This window comes from Somniosus microcephalus, chromosome 3 (assembly GCF_052327205.1).
Source record: "Somniosus microcephalus isolate GS21.2 chromosome 3, FLI_Smic_1.0, whole genome shotgun sequence".
Classification (NCBI taxonomy): domain Eukaryota; kingdom Metazoa; phylum Chordata; class Chondrichthyes; order Squaliformes; family Somniosidae; genus Somniosus; species Somniosus microcephalus.
In genome coordinates this window covers 27,912,280-27,935,754 of record NC_140989.1, presented here as the reverse complement: position 1 = coordinate 27,935,754, position 23,475 = coordinate 27,912,280, and the positions used below count along the sequence as shown (strand labels likewise).

The 23,475-nt window shown below is 44.1% G+C and overlaps 1 protein-coding gene across 3 annotated transcripts in view; it reads left to right on the top strand.

Annotated features, from left to right (window-relative positions):
- Window positions 1–23,475, top strand: part of LOC147120928 (FERM domain-containing protein 6) — a 108,076-nt gene that overhangs the window by 39,063 nt on the left and 45,538 nt on the right. For 2 of the 3 annotated variants that reach the window (XM_085979735.1, XM_085979722.1), the window contains exon 2: window positions 1,962–2,064. In XM_085979735.1, the coding sequence (XP_085835861.1) occupies window positions 1,962–2,064 (103 nt within the window). Of the gene's footprint in view, window positions 1–1,843; window positions 2,065–23,475 lie in introns of all 3 variants that reach the window. The other variant, XM_085979729.1, reaches the window with a different exon arrangement.

Here is a 23,475-nt window from a genome sequence, read left to right as displayed (position 1 = left end):
CACCACTTGTTCAAACACAAACATACAAAGGTCAATAGCGAATTAATCTTCTTGTAAATTACTGCGCAGATCATCAGACTTCATCTGAGAACTGAATATCCTTTACAACTTTTAAAACTTGTACAGAGCTCATGCTGTAAAACACCTGCCCACATGAATTGCACCAAATAAAAATGTGCTATGAGGATTATAAAGTCAATTGGGGAAACTTGTGAAACTTTTCTCAATTTATAGTGTACTTGGAGTCATTTTATTTTGTGGGAAGAAAATGCATAGTCTGAATTTCTGGAGGCAATGTTCACTTACTGGGAGACAGCAACAACATATGATTTGCAACAACTTGCATTTATATAGCACCTTTAACATTGTAAAGCGTCCCAAGGCGCTTCACAGGAGCGTTATCGGACAAAATTTGACACCGAGTCACATAAAGAGATATTAGGACAGGTGACTAAAGCTTGGTCAAAGAGGTAGGTTTTAAGGAGCGTTTTAAAGGAGGACAGCGAGGTAGAGAGGCGGAGAGGTTTAGGGAGGGAATTCCAGAGCTTGGGGCCTAGGCAGCTGAAGGCACGGCCACCAATGGTGGGGTGATGGAAATCAGGGAAGCACAGGAGGCCAGAATTGGAGGAGTGTAGAGATCTTGGAGGATTGTAGGGCTGGAGGAGATTACAGAGCTAGGGAGGGGCCAGGTCATAGGGGATTTGAACCCAAGGATGAGAATCCTTGCAGTTATGTAACTGATGTTTACGTATAGTCTGTATAGGAGATTAATTGCAGTTACTGGATGGGTGGGAGTGGATTACAAGACAATAATCTCGTCAAGTAGTTCTGGTGACATTATAAATCACAAGTGGTTTGTTAATCTCAAACTTTATTTACTGTCTTTTTAAACCTTTGCTGCACCTTGTGTGTGTTTTTTTGGACATTATTTGGATTTTTTTTTTCACTCATGTAATTTTCCCCCTTGTGAGAGATCCTTTTATATTTCTCCAGCCCTGGCCTGGACTCCTGCCTTTGCTGCCGAGAACACAGATTTTTTCTTTGTTGCTCACTGAAAGCAAACAAGGCGAAGGGCCAAAGCCCACAGCGTGGGCCAACACTAAGGTTGAGAAGAGTAAATGGAATAGTGATTTAGATAAAACTGAGCTTGAGTTCTTAAAAAACCCCACAATTGTCGGAGGAAGAAATTACTGAGGGAGCTAAAGAGTTTCACATCAAAATCCTGCACTGTGTGTGTTGCACAATGGCAGGTGTGTATAATTGGGATTTGGTGGTATTCAGCACGTGCTGGAGGACATGTTACATACATGTGGTGGCACAGTTGATATTTGTCGTGTTTTTTGGATTACACCACAGGTAAAACTGGACATCAGGGGCCCACACAGGTAAAACTGGACATCAGGGGCCCACTAAGTCAGGTGATCATTGGAAACATTTACATATCTATGCTCTGTAGTTCATTGTGGCTGGATATGTAAAAAAAACTTTTTTTTCAAAGCTGTCAACAATGTTATCTGAGTGTTTTTTTTAGGAGAATAATTTTCTAGTATGACCTTGAATAGCCGTTGTCTGGCCTCCATAATCCGATATTGTTGGATAACATTTGTGCCAACTCTGATGGAAGTTTGACTTGAGTTGCCAGAATTCTCTTAAACCCGCCCCCGCCCCCTTCATTTTTTGGAGGTCAAAGATGCTTATGTTTGTGTGTAACACTTATATGATGCACATCATCTGTGGCCAAGATCCCTTAATTGAGTATGCTTCTACATGCCCACAGATCCACGTCCTAGTGCGTCGCATGCTTTGTTTTCATTAATTAACACTGAAACATGTCGTTTGGCAGGGAAGATGAGGGCAGACTGGATGTGGTCCTGCATTCTGTGAAGAGAGCTTCATAACTTGTGGAAGGTGGCACTGGACTGGACTGGACAGAGATTAATTAAACTGAAATCTTCCCACAGTCCCGTCATGAGCAAGCAGCTATTCCAAAATAAAATGATGCCGGGCCAACGCATTGTTTCTGTACTTCTGCCAAACAAGGAACAACTTGAAGTCCTCATTGGAGTGAGTAGAAATTTCTTTGTGGCTACAGAAAGCCTCTGACTACAGCTTAGTATTATTGCAACTGGAGTATCAGCATACTTTATTATTTATGATTCATTATGAGTTTCAGAATTGATATTTGACACAAATGAAAAGGTTAACTATAATAATAATAATAATAATCAACTTTATTGTCATTGTTAGTGCACAAGTGCAGTACAACGAAATGTAAGCTTGCGGCTCCCGAGAGTGTACATTTTGATTAAGACATTTAACATTCATTTGACTTGTAACAGAAACATAATAAAGTGCATTGGCAGGTGTGCAGGCTTTAGAGTTTATTTGCAGAGTTCAATAGGATGACAGCCCTGGGAAAGAAGCTGTTCCTAAATCTGGTCGTTCAGGTGCGAATGCATCTGTAGCGTCTCCCAGATGGCAGGGGGGCAAACAAACTGTGGCTGGGGTGGGTAGGGTCTTTGATGATGGTCAGTGACCTCCGTAAACAGCGTTTCTGGTAGATGTTCTCAATGGTCGGTAGCCGAGTGCCGGTAATGCGTTGGGCAGTTTTGACTACCCGCTGCAGGGCTTTCCGGTCATAGGAGCTACAGCTGCCAACTATGTGGATGTGGCCAGTTAGATATATCACTACGCCACTTGGCAGTGTCAAAGAACTGACCTATTATATAGGTTATAATGCACTGAGGTATTCTGGTCTCCCTGGATTGGCCACATTCTAGGTTTTCAACTCCTGTGCTATGATGCTGAAACAGTCACTAGTATTGCAGCAATGAAACTTAAATTCCAGGATCAGCTTTATCACTAAATATAATCCGTACAAGTCAAGCAAACACTCAAAATAGAATTTCGCCATTCTTGGCCCCATCAATTTAAATTTTTAATTTTGTACCGTTTTATATTTTATATTGCTTTGATACTTTATTAATCTGAAATAACTACTTTGTATATTTTTTTGTATTCATAATTTTTTTTTTTAAATGCTCTACCAGTAGCAATAATCCTACTTGGAATTTGAAGCAGCATTTTTTTACAAACCCAGCGATCAGCACAGTCTGCAGAAAATATAGTGTGACATGAATGAAATTGGCAGATGAGCTGTGATGAATCCAGTGCAAAGCACCTAATAAATTAGTAACTGTGCCCTAAAGGTAGATCTGAGCACTTGGTTCTTTCTGTGGCAGTTCCCCTTCTTCTACCAATGATTAGCAAGGCCAAGATGCTCTCATACTATTAAGCAATATGTTATATTAAAGAGGAAGGGAGTCTATGGGGAGTACTGTCGGTTCAAAGTACTCTCTCCCTCATATCAGTGTCTTAAATCAATAGTTAGCCACCACCCCACGCCCCCACCCACTCCTGCCCCGAACCCTCGTGAAAATGAATGAAATTGCCCTGGGATGTATGTAGCCTGTTAACTAACATTGCAGAAGTTAATCTGGAGGGTGGAAGACCTGAAATGGCAGAAACCAGAAAATAGGTATTTTAGTAATGGTGACATGTAATTATTTTCTTTTTGTAAACGAAGGAGGATACTTTGGAAAGTATTTTGGACACAAAATACTACTTTTCTTTTTAAGCTCTGAATTGGTTGTCTGGCTCTTACCAATAGTTACAAGCTGCACTTAATAAATTTGAAAATAATTAAAACCCAGGTTACATTAGCTTCAGGTTAAAGTGAGGCCATAATAGGAAACTTCACAATGCTGCATTGCAGAGGGGTTTACTATTCGGAGGCTGGTGTAGAGGTACGTTGTTTGGGGGAGCGTTACTCAGCATCTAACTGTGTCTACCTAACGTGGGAGCACTTGATGCTGACACTGATTCCAAAAAATATTATTGCTAATGATTTACCTTGATTAGCACAACAAAATCACTAAATCAAATGATCCATAATGTCTTGTCTTTATCTGTCATGCCTGCCTTTTAACTCCAGTCACCTGGTCCTTTTGGCATAGTATTGATACACAAATGTGCTGCACCACACAGTGTTTGGGCATGAGCTTCCCCAATTGTTTTTCATCTAGTGAATTCCTTCTTTTATCTCTCTCCACGTCTCACCCCCCACCTCTGCCCCCCGCCCCCCACATCTCCCCACCCCCACACAATTTTTGTCAGGCTCCATGCGTGTGGCAGAACAGTGGGACTGGAGAGCAGGTCAAACCCATACCACCATAACACACAGAACAGGAGCGGGAGACACCTGGGAAGAGGTTACTTGCCAGCCATTTCTATTGTGGAATGATCTATTGGAAGGACCTAAAGATTGGAAAAGGAATAAAATGAAAAGAGCAGCAACCTTAATCGATGCAGGTTAAAGTAAGCTTTCTTCTTCCTGTGCCTATGTCTCTCCTCTCATCCCATCCGTGGATTCAGTTGGACAGACCACTTTTTCCTGCTTGGTGTCAATGCCGCTCCTTCCCCCGCACATGGAAAAGAGTAAATAAATTGGTACAATATAGTTTGGTTCCTTAACAGCTGGTCCCAAGGCCAACAGCTGTACTTCCAGCAGTATAGATAAGATTAAAGCAAGAGGCAGCAACCAAAACAATGCAGTTTTGTTTCTTCATGTGTGTTTACAGTTCTCTGAGTATTCAGTTTGAAAGTTATCTAACCTTTACGATTAGCATCTGTTGGAAACCAACGTTTGTTTTTTTATTTCCTAATTTTATAAATCCATAAGTAAATTTTGTTCATTTTTTTAAAAGAAGTTTTAATAGGGTTGTTTAAATATTGCCCATAAAAAACATTGATACAGTGATTGGAATTTCCTCTTATTAATGTATTTCCCATATTGAGAACTGTTAAAAGCAGAGAAATGTTGATTCACTAGGAGAGTGGTGGGGCACTGCACTCCTTTGCTCTCTTTTTTCCCCTTCCCTCTGTCCTCTCCTACAGGTATTGCTTTATGTTGGGGTACAGTTCTGTGGGTGCTGGCAGCTCTTGGGTACCTTGCCCAAATGGCTGTTCTTCATGTGAGTCTTGACAGTGAGAATTGGAAGGCTATTCAGCAATGGGTAGGAAGAATCAGAGCAAAGCCCGATCCTGACATCCCACAGATGCATCTTCATGCAAGGATTGCTGATCAGAAGCAGGAACCCTGATTGAACTTTTTTGTTTCCTCCACCTCCTACTGCAGCCTAGAGGAAAGTGTAGTGACTTTCCTGGTCAATGTAGCTCACGACCATACCATATATCCACTTAGCCAGTGGGAGCTCAGGGTTTATTTTTAAAATATATACAATTCTCAGGTTATACAATAATTTTAATCTCACAAACCATTGCGACAAACTTTAAGAACATAAGAAATAGGAGCAGGAATAGGCCACTTGGCCCCTTGAGCCTGCTCCGCCATTCAATAAGATCATGGCTGATCTTGGGCTCAATGCCACTTCTCCGCCCGTTCCCCATAACCCTTCACTCCCTTATCTTGCAAAAATTTGTCTATCTCCACCTTAAATGTATTTAATGACCCGGCCTCCACGGCTCTCTGGGGCAGAGAATTCCAGATTTACCACCCTCTGAGAGAAGAAATTCCTCCTCATCTCAGTTCTAAAAGGGCGACCCTTTATTCTAAAACTGTGCCCCCACGTTCTAGATTTCCCCACGAGGGGAAACATCCTCTCTGCATCTACCCTGTCGAGCCCCCTCAGTATCTTATATGTTTCAATAAGATCACCTCTCATTCTTCTAAATTCCAATGAGTATAGGCCCAACCTGCTCAACCTTTCCTCATAAGTCAACCTCCTCACCTCTGGAATTAACCTAGTGAATCGTCTCTGAACTGCCTCCAATGTAAGTATATCCTTCCTTAAATAAGGAGACCAAAACTGTACGCAGTACTCAAGGTGTGGTCTCACCAATACCCTGTACAGTTGTAGCAGGACTTCCCTGCTTTTATACTCCAACCCCTTTGAAATAAAGGCCAACATTCCATTTGCCTTTTTGATTACTTGCTGTACCTGCATGCTTTTTGTGTTTCATGCACAAGGACCCCCAGGTCCCTCTGAACTGTAGCATTTTGTAATCTCTCTCCATTTAAATAATAACTTACTTTTTTATTTTTCCTGCCAAAGTGTTAACCTTGCACATTATACTCCATCTGCCAAATGTTTGCCCGCTCACTTAGCCTGTCTATATTCCTTTGCAGGTTCTTTGAGTCCTCTGCACAACTTGCTTTCCCACCCATCTTTGTATCATCCGCAAACTTGGCAACATTACACTCGGTCCCTTCATCCAAGTCATTAGATTGTAAATAGTTGAGGCCCCAGTACCGATCCCTGTGGTACCCCACTAGTTACCGTTTGCCAACCGGAAAATGACCCATTTATCCCGACTCTCTGCTTTCTGTTAGTTAGCCAATTCTCTATCCATGCGAATATATTACCCCCAATTCCATGAGCTCTTATCTTATGCAGTAACCTTTTATGTGGCACCTTATCGAATGCCTTCTGGAAATCCAAATACACCACATCCACTGGTTCACCTTTGTCCACCCTGCTCATTACCTCCTCAAAGAACTCCAGCAAGTTTGTTAAACATGATTTCCCTTTCACAAAACCATGCTGACTCTGCTTGACTGCATTATGATTTTCCAAATGCCCTGCAACTGCTTCCTTAATGAAGGACTCCAGCATTTTCCCAACGACAGATGTTAGGCTAACTGGTCTATAGTTTCCTGCTTTCTGTCTCCCTCCTTTCTTAAATAGGGGTGTTACATTTGTGGTTTTCCAATCCGCTGGGACCTCTCCAGAGTCCAGGGAATTTTGGTATTTTGCAACCAATGCATCCACTATCTCTGCAGCCACTTCTTTTAAGATCCTGGGATGCAGGCCATCTAGTCCAGGGGACTTGTCATCTTTTAGTCCCATTATTTTACCAAGTAATATTTCCTTAGTGATAGTGACTGTCTTTAGTTCCCCCCTCCCTGTGGCCCCTTGATTATCCATTATTGGGATGTTGTTAGTGTCTTCTACCGTGAAAACAGATACAAAATATTTGTTCAGAGTCTCTGCCATTTCCCCGTTCCCCATTATTAATTCCCCAGTCTCATCCTCTAAGGGACCAATGTTTACTTTAGCTACCCTCTTCCTTTTTATATACCTGTAGAAGCTCTTACTGTCTGTTTTACTGTTTCTTGTCAGTTTACTCTCATGATTCATCTTCTCTCTCTTTATTATTTTTTTAGTCATCCTTTGCTGTTTTTTTTTAAATTTCCCAATCCTCTGGTCTCCCACCAATGTTGGCAACATTGTATGCTTTCATTTTCAATTTGATACCATCCTTTACTTCCTTAGTTAGCCACAGATGGTGCTCCCTTCTCTTAAAATCTTTCTTTCTCACTGGGATATATTTTTGTTGAGAGTTATGAAATATCTCCTTAAATGTCCGCCACTGCATTTCAACTGTCTTACTCTTTAATTTATTTTTCGAGTCCACTTTAGCCAGTTCTGCCCTCATGCCACTGTAATTGCCTTTGTTTAAGATCAGGACACTGGTTTGAGATACAACTTTCTCACCCTCCAACTGAATTTGAAATTCAACCATGCTATGATCACTCTTTCCTAGAGGATCCTTTACTATGAGATCATTTATTAATTCTGTCTCATTACACAGTACCAGATCTAAGATAGCCTGCTCTCTAGTTGGTTCCATTACATACTGTTCTAGAAAACCATCCCGGATGCACTCTATGAACTCCTCCTCAAGGCTACCATGGCCAATTTGATTTGTCCAATCAATATGGAGATTAAAATCACCCATGATTATTACCGTACCTTTTTTACAGGCCTCCATTATTTGTTGATTTATACTCTGTCCAACAGTATTGCTACTGTTCGGAGGTCTGTAGACTACGCCCACCAGAGACTTTTTCCCTTTATTATTTTTTATCTCCACCCAAACCATTTCTACATCTTGATCTTCTGAGTCAATATCACTTCTCACCACTGCACTGATCCCATCCTTTACCAACAAAGCCACCCCACCTCCCTTTCCTTTCTGTCTATCCTTCCGAATTGTTAAATACCCTGGAACATTCAGTTCCCAGCCCTGATCACCTTGCAACCACGTCTCTGAAATGGCGATCAGATCATACACATTTGTATCTATTTGTGCCGTCAACTCATCTATCTTGTTACGAATGCTGCGTGCATTCCGATATAGAGCTTTTAACTTTGTCTTTTTACCATTCTTCCTTGTTTTGGCCCCATTTTCTGTTGCACTCTTATTTGTAAACATTCTGTCCCTTCCTGTCACACTCTGGTTATTATTTCCCCCATCTCTATCCTGCTCTATTGCTTTCTCATTTCTCATTGACTTTTTAAATTCCCGCTCACCTGGATTCTCCCCCCCACTATTTAATTTAAAGCCCCCTCTACAGCCCTAGTTATTCGATTCGCCAGGACTCTAGCCCCAGCATGGTTCAAGTGAAGCCTGTCCAAACAGAACAGTTCCCTCTTATCCCAGTACTGGTGCCAGTGCCCCACAAATTGAAATCCATTTCTCCCACACCAGTCTTTGAGCCACTCGTTCATTTCTCTGATCTTATTTACACTATGCAAATTTGCTCATGGCTCACGTTGACTGCAGTCTGAATGGATAACATCAACAATGTTCAATGCTTTGAGTACTTTTCCCTTCAATTTTCTCCGCTCCCCCCCCCCCCTTCACTCATACTGAGGTATAGTCCAACAGTGGTAGGCTGCAATAAAAACAGAAAATGCTGGAAATACTCAGCAGGTCAGGCAGCATCTGTGGAGGGAGAAACAGAGTTAATGTTTCAGGTCGATAACCCTTCGTCAGTGGTAGACTGCAGTCTCTTCACCACTCGGGTGATCATTCTTCATGCATGAGACTAGATGGTGAGTGGTAGCAAACTATACAAAAATGGAGGACATCACAGGTGAGCCCTATCCTATCCTCACCAGATGTCTGCACACAGCATTTTCTGTCAGGAGTCACTGGCTAGCAATTAGGAGTGAGTCCCCAGGCTTAGTTTTAAAATATTTTCCCTCATAGGGCAGGCACGCTGAGGCCTATTGTAGCTTCCTTGTGTCAGTCATGGCTCAGTTGGTAGCACCCTTGCCTCTGAGTCAGAAGATTGTGAGTTCAAGTTCCATTCCAGAGATTTGAGCACATAATCTAGGCTGACGCTCCCAGTGCAGTACTGAGGGAGCGCTGCACTGTTGGAGGTGCCATCTTTCGGATGAGACGTTAAACCAAGGCCCCGTCTGCTCAATTGGCTGGATGTAAAAGATCCCATGGCACTATTTCAAAGAAGAGCAGGCCAATATTTATCCCTCAACCAACATCAATAAAAAAAAATTACCTGGTCATTATCACATTGCTGGTTGTGGGAGCTTGCTGTGTGCAAATTGGCTGCCGCGTTTCCTACACAACAGTGACGCACTTTGTAAAGTCCGCGCCTCAATAATACACAGACTTCAGGAGAACAGTTTAACAGGTACTTTACTGAACAGGAGGCAACGTCAGACTGAAATACAGAAGCCTGCTAGGGCCTTTTATACAGGGTGGTCACTGCCGGTACTGCAGTCTAAGACCAGTTATTCCCTTAAAGGTACATACACAACAATTCCTCTCCTTTTAGATAAACAGTACATAACATTCATTTAACAACTAAATAATAACTAATTACAATTACAATTTTCTCGGTACTATATACATCAACTGAAATAGTCATTTATAAGTTCAGTCTTTGAGGAGGCTTCCTGATCCTGACTGGATAGCGCCTTTCTCGAGTATCCTGTTCTTGCGGTGGAGTCAATTCTGGCTCATTGTCAATGGTTGGTTCGTCAGCTTCCAATACCCCTGCTTCTGAGGTAGGCGCAATCTGTACTTCGGGCTCATTACCAGGTGCACCTGCTTGTGGTATAGGTTTGGCTTGTTCCTGTGACTCTAGAATCTGGTCAGCATGGCGTCTCACGATGCTCTCTCCAACGTCCACTGTGTACATTAGTGGTCCCTGCTGTGTGCATATCATTCCAGGCTGCCATTTATCTGTTCGGTAGTCGCGGGCCAAGACTGGTTGCCCTATCTTGAAGCTCCTGGTTGGCTTCTCATTTATGTGCTGGAACTGCTTATCCTCAACATCTCGTCTTATGTTTGGTTTGAGCAAATCCAAGCGACATCTTAGTCTTCGGTTGAAAAACAGTACGGCTGGAGTTTGGTTGGTTACTGCATGTGTCGCATTCCGGTAAGCAAACAAGAAATTATCCACCTTGTGTTGTAGTGGTATGTCATCATTATACATTGCCTTTATGGCCTTTTTAAAGGTCTGAACAAACCTCTCAGCCAATCCATTTGTGGCTGGATGATATGGGGCAGATGTGTAATGTTTCACCCCATTATTCTTCAGGAACCTCTGGAAATCCTCAGACACAAACTGTGGGCCATTGTCGGAGCAAATCTGTTCTGGCAACCCATTCCTGGCGAAGATGGTCCTAGGACTGCAATAGTTTTCTCCGTGGTGGTGGAGGACATTTTAATGACCTCTGGCCATTTCGAATGGGCATCCACAGCGATTAGAAACATTGAGTCCATAAATGGACCAGCAAAATCAATGTGTACCCGTTGCCATGGAGATGAGGGCCACTCCCATGGATGTAGCGGGGCCTGTGGTGGAGCGTTTTGGACCTTCTGGCATCCTGTGCATCTCTTGGTCATATCCTCGATTTCTTTATCGATTCCCGGCCACCACACAAACGCCCTGGCTAGGCTCTTCATTTTTACCCCTCCCAGATGACCCTCGTGAAGCTCATTGAGCACTCTATCTCTCAACTTGGGTGGAATTACCACTCGGGATCCACACATCAAGGTTCCCCGGCACACTGACAGCTGTTCTCTCCTTGGCGAGAATGCTGGCAACAGTGAGTCGCCATATGCTGGCCATCCCTTCACCGTCAAATCATAGACCCGAGAGAGTGTCGGGTCATTTCGGGTTTCCTTCTCAATACTTGCGTTTGTAACAAGCAAACATTCGACTATGGTCGCATGGAATATCTCCACAGGGTCCACTGCAGGTGCTTCTTCCGCCGTAGGCAACGGTAGGCGCAACAGCCCATCAGCGTTTCCATGTTGTTTCGTACCTTTGTACTCTATGTCATACTGATGTGCCCCTAGAAAAAGTGACCATCTTTGCAGCCGTTGCGCCGTCATCACCGGAACGCCCTTCTTTGGGTTAAAAATTGAGACCAGGGGTTGATGATCAGTCAGTAGGGTGAATTTCTGCCCATGCAGATAGTGATTGAACTTCTTCACCCCCCACACCAGGCTGAGGGCCTCCCTGTCAATCTGGGCGTAGTTAGGCTCGGCTGAGGTTAGCGAGTGCGATGCAAAGGCTATTGGCCTCTCTGAACCGTCACGGAATTTGTGTGACAGCACCGCTCCAATGCCGTAAGGTGACGCATCACATGCCAACCGAATCGGTAGTGTTGGGTTGTAGTGGGCCAATACTTCTTTGGAAGTGATTTGGCATTTACATTCCTGAAAGGCACGCTTACACTCATCACTCCATTTCCATGTTACACCAGTTTGAAGCAGGGCATTCAGTGGGTGCAGAATTGTAGATAAATTTGGCAAGAACTTATGGTAGTAGTTCACCAACCCGAGGAACGACCTCAGTTGCGACACATTTTCCGGTGCTGGAGCCTTGACTACAGCCTCAATCTTGTCCGGCGACTTATGCAACCCTTCCTCATCAATCATGTGGCCACAATACGAGATTTGTCTCCTGAAGAACTCGCATTTGGGGCGGTTGGCTCGTAGCCCATATTCCTGCAATCTTGTGAGCACCTGTTCCAGGTTGGCAAGGTGTTCATTGTCATTTTCGCCCGTAACCAGGATGTCGTCCAAATAACACTGGGTCCCCGGGATCCCTTGCAGGACTTGTTCCATTGCCCTCTGCCAAATAGCTGGGGCCGATGCTACCCCGAATACCAGTCGATTGTACTGGTAAAGGCCTTTGTGAGTGTTTATCGTGAGGTATTTCCTAGATGCTTCTTTCACCTCCATTTGTAGATACGCTTGAGCCAGATCAATCTTTGTAAACGTTTCCCTCCAGATAGTGAGGCGAAAATATCTTCTATCCGCGGAAGTGGATACTGTACTGTGTGCAGGACTGGGTTCACAGTCACCTTGAAGTCCCCACAGATGCGAAACTTCCTTGGCTCTCCAGGCGTGCTGCTCAATGCTTTCTTCATTACAGGAACAATGGGTGTGGCCCACTCACTCCAGTCCACCTTAGACAGCACCCCGAACGCTCCAGACTCTCCAGTTCAGCTTCAACGGCTGGGCGGATCGCGTATGACACCGGTCTGGCCTTGAAAAATTTTGGGGTTGCGTTATCCTCAATCTTTATGGTTGCCTTTACTCCTTTTAGAGTCCCAAGTCCTTGTTGGAACACCTCTTCCGCGTCAGAAAGAATTTGTGACAGACGTCCAGGTGCGACGTCATCATCCTTCTTGTCAGTCACAGTTAGTGCCAGAATGGAATGCCAATCCAATTGTATTTTTCAGATCCATTCACATCCCAATAATGGTGGTCCTCCATCTCGTAGTATATACATGTATAGTTTCTGTGTTTCCTTTCCGTTATATTCAACTGGCACCCTTATTTTTCCTCTGGGGTAGACCTTTTGCCCCGTGTATGTCTTCAATACAATGGACATGTCCTTTAAGGGTATGTGTGAGAATAGCCGCTCATAGTCTCGTCGATTCATGACAGTTAGGGCTGATCCTGTGTCCAATTCCATCTTTACTGGGGACCCTGCTATCATGAGGGTGACTGATCAGCTGGCTGATGTCTTCACCGCCATCTTCAATCTGTCATTGGCCCAGGCAGTAGTCCCTACATGCTTCAAGACCGCTACCATTATTCTTGTGCCAAAACAAACGGCTGTGACGTGCCTGAACGACTATCGACCTGTCGCACTCACACCCATCATAATGAAGTGTTTCGAGAGACTGGTCCTGGCTCACATCAAAGCCAGTGTTCCCGCCTCTCTTGACCAACACCAGTTTGCCTATCGTGCAAACAGATCAATGGAGGATGCAAGCACAACTGCTCTACACTCTGCACTGAACCACTTAGATGGTAAAGAGACCTACATCAGAATGCTGTTCATAGACTACAGCTCAGCATTCAACACTATCGTCCCCAACAAGCTGGCCACCAAACTCCACACTCTTGGCCTGAACACTTCCCTCTGCAACTGGACCCTGGACTTCCTAACAAACAGACCCCAGTCTGTCAAATTAGGTAACCACACCCCCCCCTGACCCTGAACACGGGGGCCCCACAAGGATGTGTGCTGAGCCCCCTCCTCTACTCCCTCTTCACCCACGACTGTGTGGTTGTTCATGGTTCCAACACCATCATCAAGTTTGCGGATGATACCACGGTAGTAGGCCAGATCACCAACAACGATGAGTCAGCCTACAGGGAGGAGGTCCAGCATCTCGTGAAGTGGTGCGCCAATAACAACCTGGCCCTTAACATCAAGAAAACCAAAGAAATCATTGTGGACTTCAGGAAGTCTAAAGGCGGAAGTCACACCCCCATCCACATCAATGGGGCTGTGGTGGAAAGGGTGGACAGCTTTAAGTTCCTCGGAGTCCACATCGCGGAAGACCTCTCCTGGTCCCTCAATACCTCCTCTCTGGTGAAGAAGGCCCAGCAGCGCCTATATTTCCTAAGGAGGCTGAAGGGATGTAACCTGTCACCCCTGATCCTCTCTAACTTTTACCGCTGCACAATAGAGAGCATCCTGACGAACTGTATCACAGTATGGTATGGCAGCTGTAGCTACTATGACCGGAAAGCCCTGCAGCGGGTAGTCAAAACTGCCCAACGCATTACCGGCACCCGGCTACCGACCATAGAGCACATATACCAGAAACGTTGTTAACGGAGGTCACGGACCATCATCAAAGACCCTACCCACCCCAGCCACAGTCTGTTCGCCCTCCTGCCATCTGGGAGACGCTAAAGATGCATTCGCACCCGTACGACCAGATTTAGGAACAGCTTCTTTCCCAGGGCTGTCATCCTACTGAACTCCACAAATAAACTCTAAAGCCTGCACATCTGCCAATGCACTTTATTATGGTTATGGTTATGTTTATGTTAATGTATTACAAGCCAAATGTATGTTGAATGTTTAAATGTCTTAATCTAAATGTACACTCTCGGGAGCCGCAAGCCTACATTTCGTTGTACTGCACTTGTGCACTAACAATGACAATAAAGTTGATTATGATTATTATGATTATGATGGTTCGGTGATCTTCCTTTGCGATCACGTTGTGTAACTTTAAACAACTTAGTCTCCTGCTCCCGGAGTCCTTATCACTCTCCTGATCTTCTGAACTACTGTCTGTCAGTTTCTTTACTTTCCTGTACTGTTCCTTAGTAGTTCTTGTTGTGTTGGTTTTCTTTCCCGACCTGCAGACTCTTGCTACATGTCCCATTTTTCCGCATTGCCTGCATATTTTGTCTTTAAACCATAAGAACATAAGAACATAAGAAATAGGAGCAGGAGTAGGCCAATCGGCCCCTCGAGCCTGCTCCGCCATTCAATAAGATCATGGCTGATCTGATCCTAATCGCCAATCCACTATCACAGGACTATCTCCTGAATCTAACAGAATTAGACACACGAAACAGGAGCAGGATCAGGCTACACGGCCCCGGGCCCGCTCCGCTACCCACAGGGCCATGACCGATCCGAACCTAGACTCATGTCCAAATTCCTGCCCGCTCCCCGTAACCCTTAATTCCCTTTTCTTCTAGGAAACTGTCTATTTCTGTTTTAAATTTATGTAATGATGTAGCTTCGACAGCTTTTTGGGGCAGCATATTCCATGGACCTACCACCCTCTGAGTGAAGTAGTTCCTCCTCATCTCAGTTTTGAAAGAGCAGCCCCTTATTCTAAGACTATGCCCCCTAGTTCTAGTTCCACCCATCATCGGGAACATCCTCCCCGCATCCACCCGATCCAACCCCTTCACAATCTTATATGTTTCAATAAGATCGCCTCTCATTCTTCTGAACTCCAATGAGTAAAGTCCCAATCTACTCCACCTCTCCTCATATGTCCATCCCCTCATCCCCGGGATTAACCGAGTGAACCTTCTTTGTACTGACTCGAGAGCAAGTATGTCTTTTCTTTAGTATGGACACCAAAACTGTATGCAGTATTCCAGGTGCGGTCTCACCAATACCTTGTACAACTGAAGCAATACCTCCCTATTTTTATATTCTATCCCCCTAGCAATGAAAGCCAACATTCCATTGCCTTCTTAATCACTTGCTGCACCTGCATACTAACCTTTTGAGTTTCGTGCACCAGGACCCCCAGATCCCTTTGTACTTCAGTACTTTCCAGTTTCTTGCCATTAAGATAATAACTTGCTCTACGATTTTTCCTGCCAAAGTGCATAACCTCACACTTTCCAGTATTGTATTCCATCTGCCAAATCTCTGCCCACTTACTTAGCCTGTCTATGTCCCTTTGCAGGTTTTTTATGTCCTCCTCACTCACTACTTTCCCTCCCATCTTAGTATCATCTGCAAACTTTGATATGTTACACTCGGTCCCCTCCTCCAAATCGTTAATATAGATTGTAAAGAGTTGGGGACCCAGCACTGACCCCTGCGGAACACCACTGGTTACTGATTGCCAGTCTGAGAATGAACCATTTATCCCAAATCTCTGCCTTCTGTTAGATAGCCAATCCTCTATCCATGCCAGAATATTACCCCCAATCCCGTGAGTTTTTATCTTAAGCAATAATCTTTTGTGTGGCACCTTGTCAAATGCCTTTTGGAAGTCTAAATACACTACGTCCACTGGTTCACCTTTATCCACCCAATATGTTACTTCCTCAAAGAACTCCAGCAAATTTGTCAAACATGACTTCCCCTTCATAAAACCATGCTGACTTTGTCTTATTAAATTATGTTTATCCAAATGTCCTGTTACTGTCTCCTTAATAATGGACTCCAAAATTTTACCTACCACAGATGTTAGGCTAACCGGTCTATAGTTTCCAGCCTTCTGTCTACTGCCCTTTTTAAATAAGGGTGTTACATTAGCAGTTTTCCAGTCTGCCGGGACCTTTGCTGAGTCCAGGGAGTTTTGGAAGATTATTACCAATGCATCCACAATCCCTACCGCCACTTCCCTCAAGACCCTAGGATGTAAGCCATCAGGTCCAGGTGATTTATCCACCTTGAGTCCCATTATTTTACCGAGTACCACTTCTTTAGTGATTTTGATCGTGTTTATCTCCTCCCCCCCTATAGCCCCCTGCTTGTCCAGTGTTGGGATATTCTTAGTGTCCTCTACTGTAAAGACTGATACAAAATATTCATTCAGTGTTTTTGCCATCTCCATATTTCCCACCATTAATTTCTCGGTCTCATCCTCTAAGGGACCAACATTTACTTTAGCCACCCTTTTTCTTTTTATATAACTATAAAAACTCTTACTATCTGTTTTTATATTTTTTGCTAATTTACCTTCATAATCTATCTTCCCTTTCTTAATCAATCTTTTTGTTATTTTTTGCTGTCTTTTAAAGTTTTCCCAATCCTCTATCCTCCCACTAGATTTGGCTACCTTATATGCCCTTGCTTTTAGTCGAATACTATCCTTAATTTCTTTGCTTAGCCACGGATGGCTGTCTTTTCCTTTACACCCTTTTCTTCTCAGTGGAATATATATTTTTTGGAAGTTGTAAAATAACTCCTTAAATGTACACCACTGATCATGTATCGTCTTACCCTTTAATCTATTTTCCCAATCCACTTCACTCAATTCCGCTCTCATACCTTCATAGTCTCCTTTATTCAAGCTTAGCACGCTTGTTTGAGATCCAACCTCCTCACCCTCTAATTGAATATGGAATTCAACCATGTTATGGTCACTCATTCCAAGGGGATCCTTTACTAGGACATTTTTAATTAATCCTGTCTCGTTACACAGGACCAGATCTAAGGTTGCTTGCCCCCTGGTCGGTTCAGTTACATACTGCTCAAGAAACCCATCCCTAATACACTCAATGAACTCATCCTCAAGGCAGCCCTGCCCAATTTGATTTGTCCAATTAATATGATAGTTAAAATCCCCCATAATTATAGATGTTCCCTTATTACAAGCCTCAACTATTTCCTGATTGATACTCCGTCCAACCGAGTTGCAACTGCTCGGCGGCCTATAGACTACGCCCACTAGTGTTTTATTCCCCTTATTATTCCTTATCTCCACCCAAACTGTTTCATTATCCTGATCTTTTGACCCAATATCATTTCTCTGTATTACAGTGATTCCTTCCTTTATTAACATAGCCACTCCACCTCCCCTTCCTTCCTGCCTGTCCTTCCTGATCGTTAAATAACCTGGTATGTTTAATTCCCAGGCATTGTCACCCTGCAGCCATGTTTCTGTAATGGCCACAAGATCATACCCATATGTAGCTATTTGTGCCATTAACTCGTCTATTTTGTTACGAATGCTACGTGCATTCAGATAGAGAACTTTCAAATGTGTTTTGTGACACATAGTTCCTGCTTTTGCCCTTTTTATTACTTTACCTTTTACTCCATACCTTCTGCCCCTTCCTGACACGCTCTGGTTTTTAATTTCCCCACTGCTACCTAAGTCTATGACCTTCTCTGTTGTCATTTTTATTATTTGCTCTCTAGGAACCTCCCCCCCACTAGTTAGTTTAAAGCCCTCTCTACAGCCCTAGTTATATGATCCGCCAGGACTCTAGTCCCAGCACTGGCCAAGTGAAGCCCGTCCCAACGGAACAGCTCTCTCCTGCCCCAGTACTGGTGCCAGTGTCCCAGGAAGCAAAACCCATTTCTCCCACACCAGTCTTTGAGCCACGCATTTAACTCTCTTATTTTATTTGTCCTAGCCAAATTCGCTCGTGGCTCAGGTAATAATCCAGAGATTATTACCCTTGAGGTTCTGTTTTTTAATTTTACCCCGAGCTGCTCATACTCCTTTAACAAAACCGGCTTCCTAGTCCTATCTATGTCATTTGTACCAACATGGACCACGACGACTGGATCCACCCCCTCCCACTGCAAGTTTCTTTCCAGCCCAGAGGAGATGTCCTTAACCCTGGCACCGGGTAGGCAACACAGCCTACGGGACTCTCGCTCTTGGCTGCAGAGAACTCTATCTATCCCCCTAATAATACTATCCCCTACCACTACAACATTTCTATTTACTCCCCCCTCTTGAATGGCCCCCCGTTCCACGGTGCTGTGGCCAGGTTGCTCATCCTCCCTGCAGCCCCTGCTCCCGTCCCCACAGGGAGTAAGAACCTCGAACCTGTTGGACAAGAGCAAGGGCTGCGGCTCCTCCAACACTACCTCCTGGATCCCCGTACCTGCCTCGCTCATAGTCACACCGTCCTGTCCCTGACCATGGGCTACATCTGAATTAATTAACTTCATAGGTGTGACCACCTTCTGATACACAGAGTCCAGGTACTTCTCCCCCTCCCTGATGTGTCGCAGTGTCTGAAGCTCAGACTCCAGCTCATCAACACGGAGCTGGAGATCCTGTAGCAGCAGACACTTGTCACAGATGTAATCACCGTGAGCCTCAATGGGGTCTACCGGCTCCCACATCTCGCAACAGTAACACATCACCTGCTCCATTCTATGTTATTAATTAAATTTTTTATTGTTAGTTATGGACACCCTCTACCCAATTATAGATGCTAGTATCCCCTTTAATTAATTGGATTTAAATTAAATCAATCCCTCTAATTACACCAGTTAAATGGTTTACCTACTGTCCCCACTACAGCACAGAGACCCTGGAAAAAACCCGCAGAATTTAAGCTTGTAATGAAAAGAAGAAAGAAATACTCACCAACCTATCCAACCAATCACTTACCTGCTTCCTGGTGACGTCACACTTGGATTACTTTTTACCTCTCTCCTCTGCTGTTGAATTGGTGAGCCTCGGGTCGCTGCCGGTTTTAAGCTCCGCCTCGCCTCACCTCACTGCTCACACCCAGGTCCTTCTGCTCATGGGTTGTTCTGCCGCAGCGATAGCACTTTTCTGCTCCATACGCCATTTTGTTAGCGCTGTATTCTTGTGGTTTCTGTTGTATTTCCGCAGCTCCCCGTGCTGCTGCTTCGTAGGATACTGCCACGCTGAAAGCCTGTTCTAGCGTCCTACGGGGTAATGGCGGCGACCCGCAGCTTCGGCGCGTCTCGCTTTCCTTCCCCCCATTTAGTTTCTCTCCGCTGCCCTGTTCTTGAGCACCGACTGCGCCCTGTGCGCTCCACCCTCTCTCTTGTTTTCTTTTCCCGGCGACGCTGCACGGCCCGTTTTGTAGAGCTGCTCGATCGAGCTTGAGCCCGCCGCAGTCCGGAAGGGTCAGCGCGCTACCTGCTACCAGTGTGGGAGACTACAGTCTCCCGCGTAAAGAAATAGGCAACACAGCGAGCTACAAGAAATAGGTCTTTACTCCAACTCTCACAATACAGTACTGAATTCGTACAGCCCGCGAACCTGTGATGACTCACGGATTGGTCACCTGCTGGAACCTGATTGGTTTTCCTTCTCGCAGCAGCAGGCAAGTCTGAACATGCCTTATTCCTCTCAGCTTGCAACTGTCTTGCGGGGGGAGGGGAATACAGCAGTTAAAAGGGGATTATACAGGTTTATCTACATACACACAGTGTTTCCCCAACACCAGCACGATTTGCTGGAACACCTTAACTGGGGAGCCAAGCACAGCTCTCCACAGTCTCTCCCGCAATTCTCCGAACACCGATGAATTCTTTGGGCGGTTGCCCTCGGTCGACGCCCGTTGCTCAGACTACGACCTTCCAGAACCCTCCTCTCAGGGCAAGATCCCCGTGAGATGATGCCACACTGCAGGTGAGTTCGAACTTACTCGTCGCCACTGTAAAGTCCGCACCTTAATAATACACGGACTTCGGGAGAACAGTTTAACAGGTACTTTACTGAACAGGAGGCAACGTCAGACTGAAATACAGAAGCCTGCTAGGGCCTTTTATATAGGGGTGGTCACTGCCGGTACTGCAGTCTAAGACCAGTTATTCCCTTAAAGGTACATACACAACACACTTCAAAAGTACTTCATTGGCTGTAAAGCGCTTTGGGATGTCCTGAGGTCGTGAAAGGCACTAAATAAATGCAAGCATTTCTTTCTTTCCTTCTTCCTGGCATCCCAAGCGCTGAGCATTTTTAAAGGAAGATCTGAATAATGCTCTAGATTTTTCATGGAGACTTTACAGCTTGAGGCAGAACTTTGTCGCACACATCAATAAAAAATACATCTGAATATCTTTTCACCTTTACCCATAATCACCATAAATAAATAAATACATGTGTTCATATCATGTTGAAACAGCATGTCAAAGTGCTTCACACAATGAATTATTTCTGAAGTACAGTGAGTGCAATGAAGCCAAAACCTCAAAGTTGACACTGAAACTACTGTCCCAGTTTTTTCTTTGTATTAACCTTCTAATGGAGGATTTCTCTGGAAAATTTAAGGTCACAGTTACACGCTGAGCATAAGAGTTTGAGGGTTCTTCTGGAAATCTCAGCCCTGTGCTAAAAAGAAGGCTGAAGCAAAAAATAGTTAAATGTTTTTAAAAGAAAATTAAATGGAATTGCTTCCTTTATATAGTTAATGATGCCAGCTAATCACAATCATAACCAATCTTTTTGAAATGAGTTTCTTTGACTGTACGGATCTATGCCGTCCTTGTTTTCTGCAACATTGCGTCGCTCCCGGATGCATTCTATTGCAGTAGAACTCTTGCTATATTCTTGATGGTGGATTGGTGATTGTGATTCCAGTAGATATCATCAGGTTATGGAATAATGCTATTTCACATGTTTGAAAGAAGCAGAATTCTAGAAACAGCTGAAAAGCAGAAAATGTCCACCAGCATCTGAAAAGATGGATCAACATTAACTCTGACTAGTGGGGTCTACCTGTAAAAAAAAAAAAAAAAAATTTCTGTTCAGATGCTGCGTATTTATTAAAATTTTCAACATTTGCAGGATTTTTATGTCTAGGAAGGGTCCTCCTCACAAGTTTGCTACCGTCATGGATTTATACTTAAAGCGAGCCTTTCTCGTCAGTCTTTGATGGGTTCACATCCAGTTTTTCTCTCTGCTCCAGAGTGTTGGCAGAAGATGTATGTTCAAAGTTCCTTAAAATCTCATATCTTCTTGCTTTGGGTACATATTAATGAGTTAAAACATCGATATTGCTCATTCATATATTTTCAACCTGATTGTTTAGGAACTCTGCAGTAGTCTTGGAACATCTCTTTTCATGGTGTGAAGAAAGAAACACTAGCATTTATATAGCACCTTTCATGACCTTTGGGTGTCCCAAAGTGCTTTATAGTCAATGAAGTACTTTTGAAGTGCAGTCACTGTTTTAATGTAATGTAAGTCAGCTCACAGACATGGTTATGTTACTTATTGCACGTTTAACACACTGGCCCAGATATTCCGATCGCAGGCCTCCTGCAGGCGGAGGGCTGCGATCTGGAAAAATCTGCGCCCTTACCTGAGGGCTCCCGGGAGGCACACAGTTCCACTGCTGGGCCTCTCCAAACTGCCGGTGTGCAGGGCCCACGTAACCCAGAGGTGCAGGCGGTTCGCAGCGTCCCTGGGATCACGTGGGCCATGGGGAGCCAATCAGAGAAGGGAATCTCCCTTCATACATTTGACAGGAAGACCTGTCCTCTCCTTGGATCTTATGGTATCCCTAATTTCCCTTGTTAGCCACGGCCTGATCTCTAGTTGGTTCCTCGACATATTGGTCCAGGAAACCATCCCGTATACACTCTAGGAATTCCTCCTCCACAGTATTGTTACTAACTTGGTTAGCCCAATCTATATGTAGATTAAAGTCACCCATGATAACTGCTGTGCCCTTATTGCACGGGTCTCTAATTTTCCATTTAAATTCATCCCCAACCTCAGCATTACTGTTTGGGGGTCTGTATACAACTCCCACTAACGTTTTCTGCCCCATGGTATTTCTCAGCTCTGCCCATACAGATTCCACATCACCAGAGCTAATATCCTTCCTTACTATTGTGTTAATCTTTTCTTTAACCAGCAATGCTACCCCATCTCCTTTTCCTTTTTTCCTGTCCTTCCTGAATATTGAATAGCCCTGGATGTTGAATTCCCAGCCTTGGTCACCCTGGAGCCATGTCTCCGTAATTCCAATTATATCATATCCGTTTACATCTATTTGCGCAGCTAATTCATCCACCTTATTATGATTGCTCCTCACATTAAGACACAAAGCCTTCAGGCTTGATTTTTTTAACACTCTTAGTCCTTTTAGAATTATTGTTTACTGTGGCCCTGTTTGATTTACACCCTTGATTTCTCTGCCTTCCACTTTTGCTTTCACCTTCCTGTCCTTTGTTTCTATCCTTGCTTCCCTTTCCTCTGTCTCCCTGCACAGGTTCCCAACCCCCTGCCATTTTAGTTTAAACCCTCCCCAACAGTTAAAATGACTAACTCTCTGCAGTAGAACCAGCAATCGCTCTGATTCAAGAACTTTGTCACTTAAGGTACCTCAGGGACTCCACATTTGGCTGAAAACATGCTATCTAAGTGAATCTTTGGAATTCTCTACTCTAGAGGGCTGTGGGTGCTCAGTCATTGAGAATATTCAAAACAGATCAATAGATTTTTGGGCAATAAGAGGATCAAGGAATATGGGGATAAAGCGGGAAAGTGGAGTTGATGTAAAATTTCAGCCATGCTCTTGTTGAATGGCAGAGCAGCCTCGAGGGGCCGTATCATCTACTCCTGCTCCTATTTCTTATGTTCTGATGCTATCTATCCGCCGAAGAGCTGTGCCTTTAAGGGTAGAGGCTGCCAATGAAATCCTGCAGTTGACACAGACATCTGTAAGTCTGAAGACACTTAAAGAGTGTGGGTGCGGATTTTTCATAAAGGACTTTCAGCAGCTAATCTGACGCCAGCACTTGTCTGTTGGTCAGTAATTACTAAAGAACAATTCAAACAAAAAACAAGACTCATCCTCTCCTCTTCCTCCTCCCCATTATGCAGAATAATTTCCAAAATTGCTGTCCTTTTAGAAATAAAATATTACACTTATTTCACCAAGGTTGATCTCATACAAGAAAAATATTGAGCAAATTTAACTAATGCAACCACACCACCCCGAAAACGGAGACCCTGGTGGTCACTTCGATTTGGATGGTAACTCTTGCTCCCATTGATCCAAAAACAGACTTCTAGTAGCTTCTAAACTTTGGTAATCGAGCAGTCATGCAGCTTTAGTGATGATTGGCAGTGTGCATTACTAATTCCACATTGTCATCAC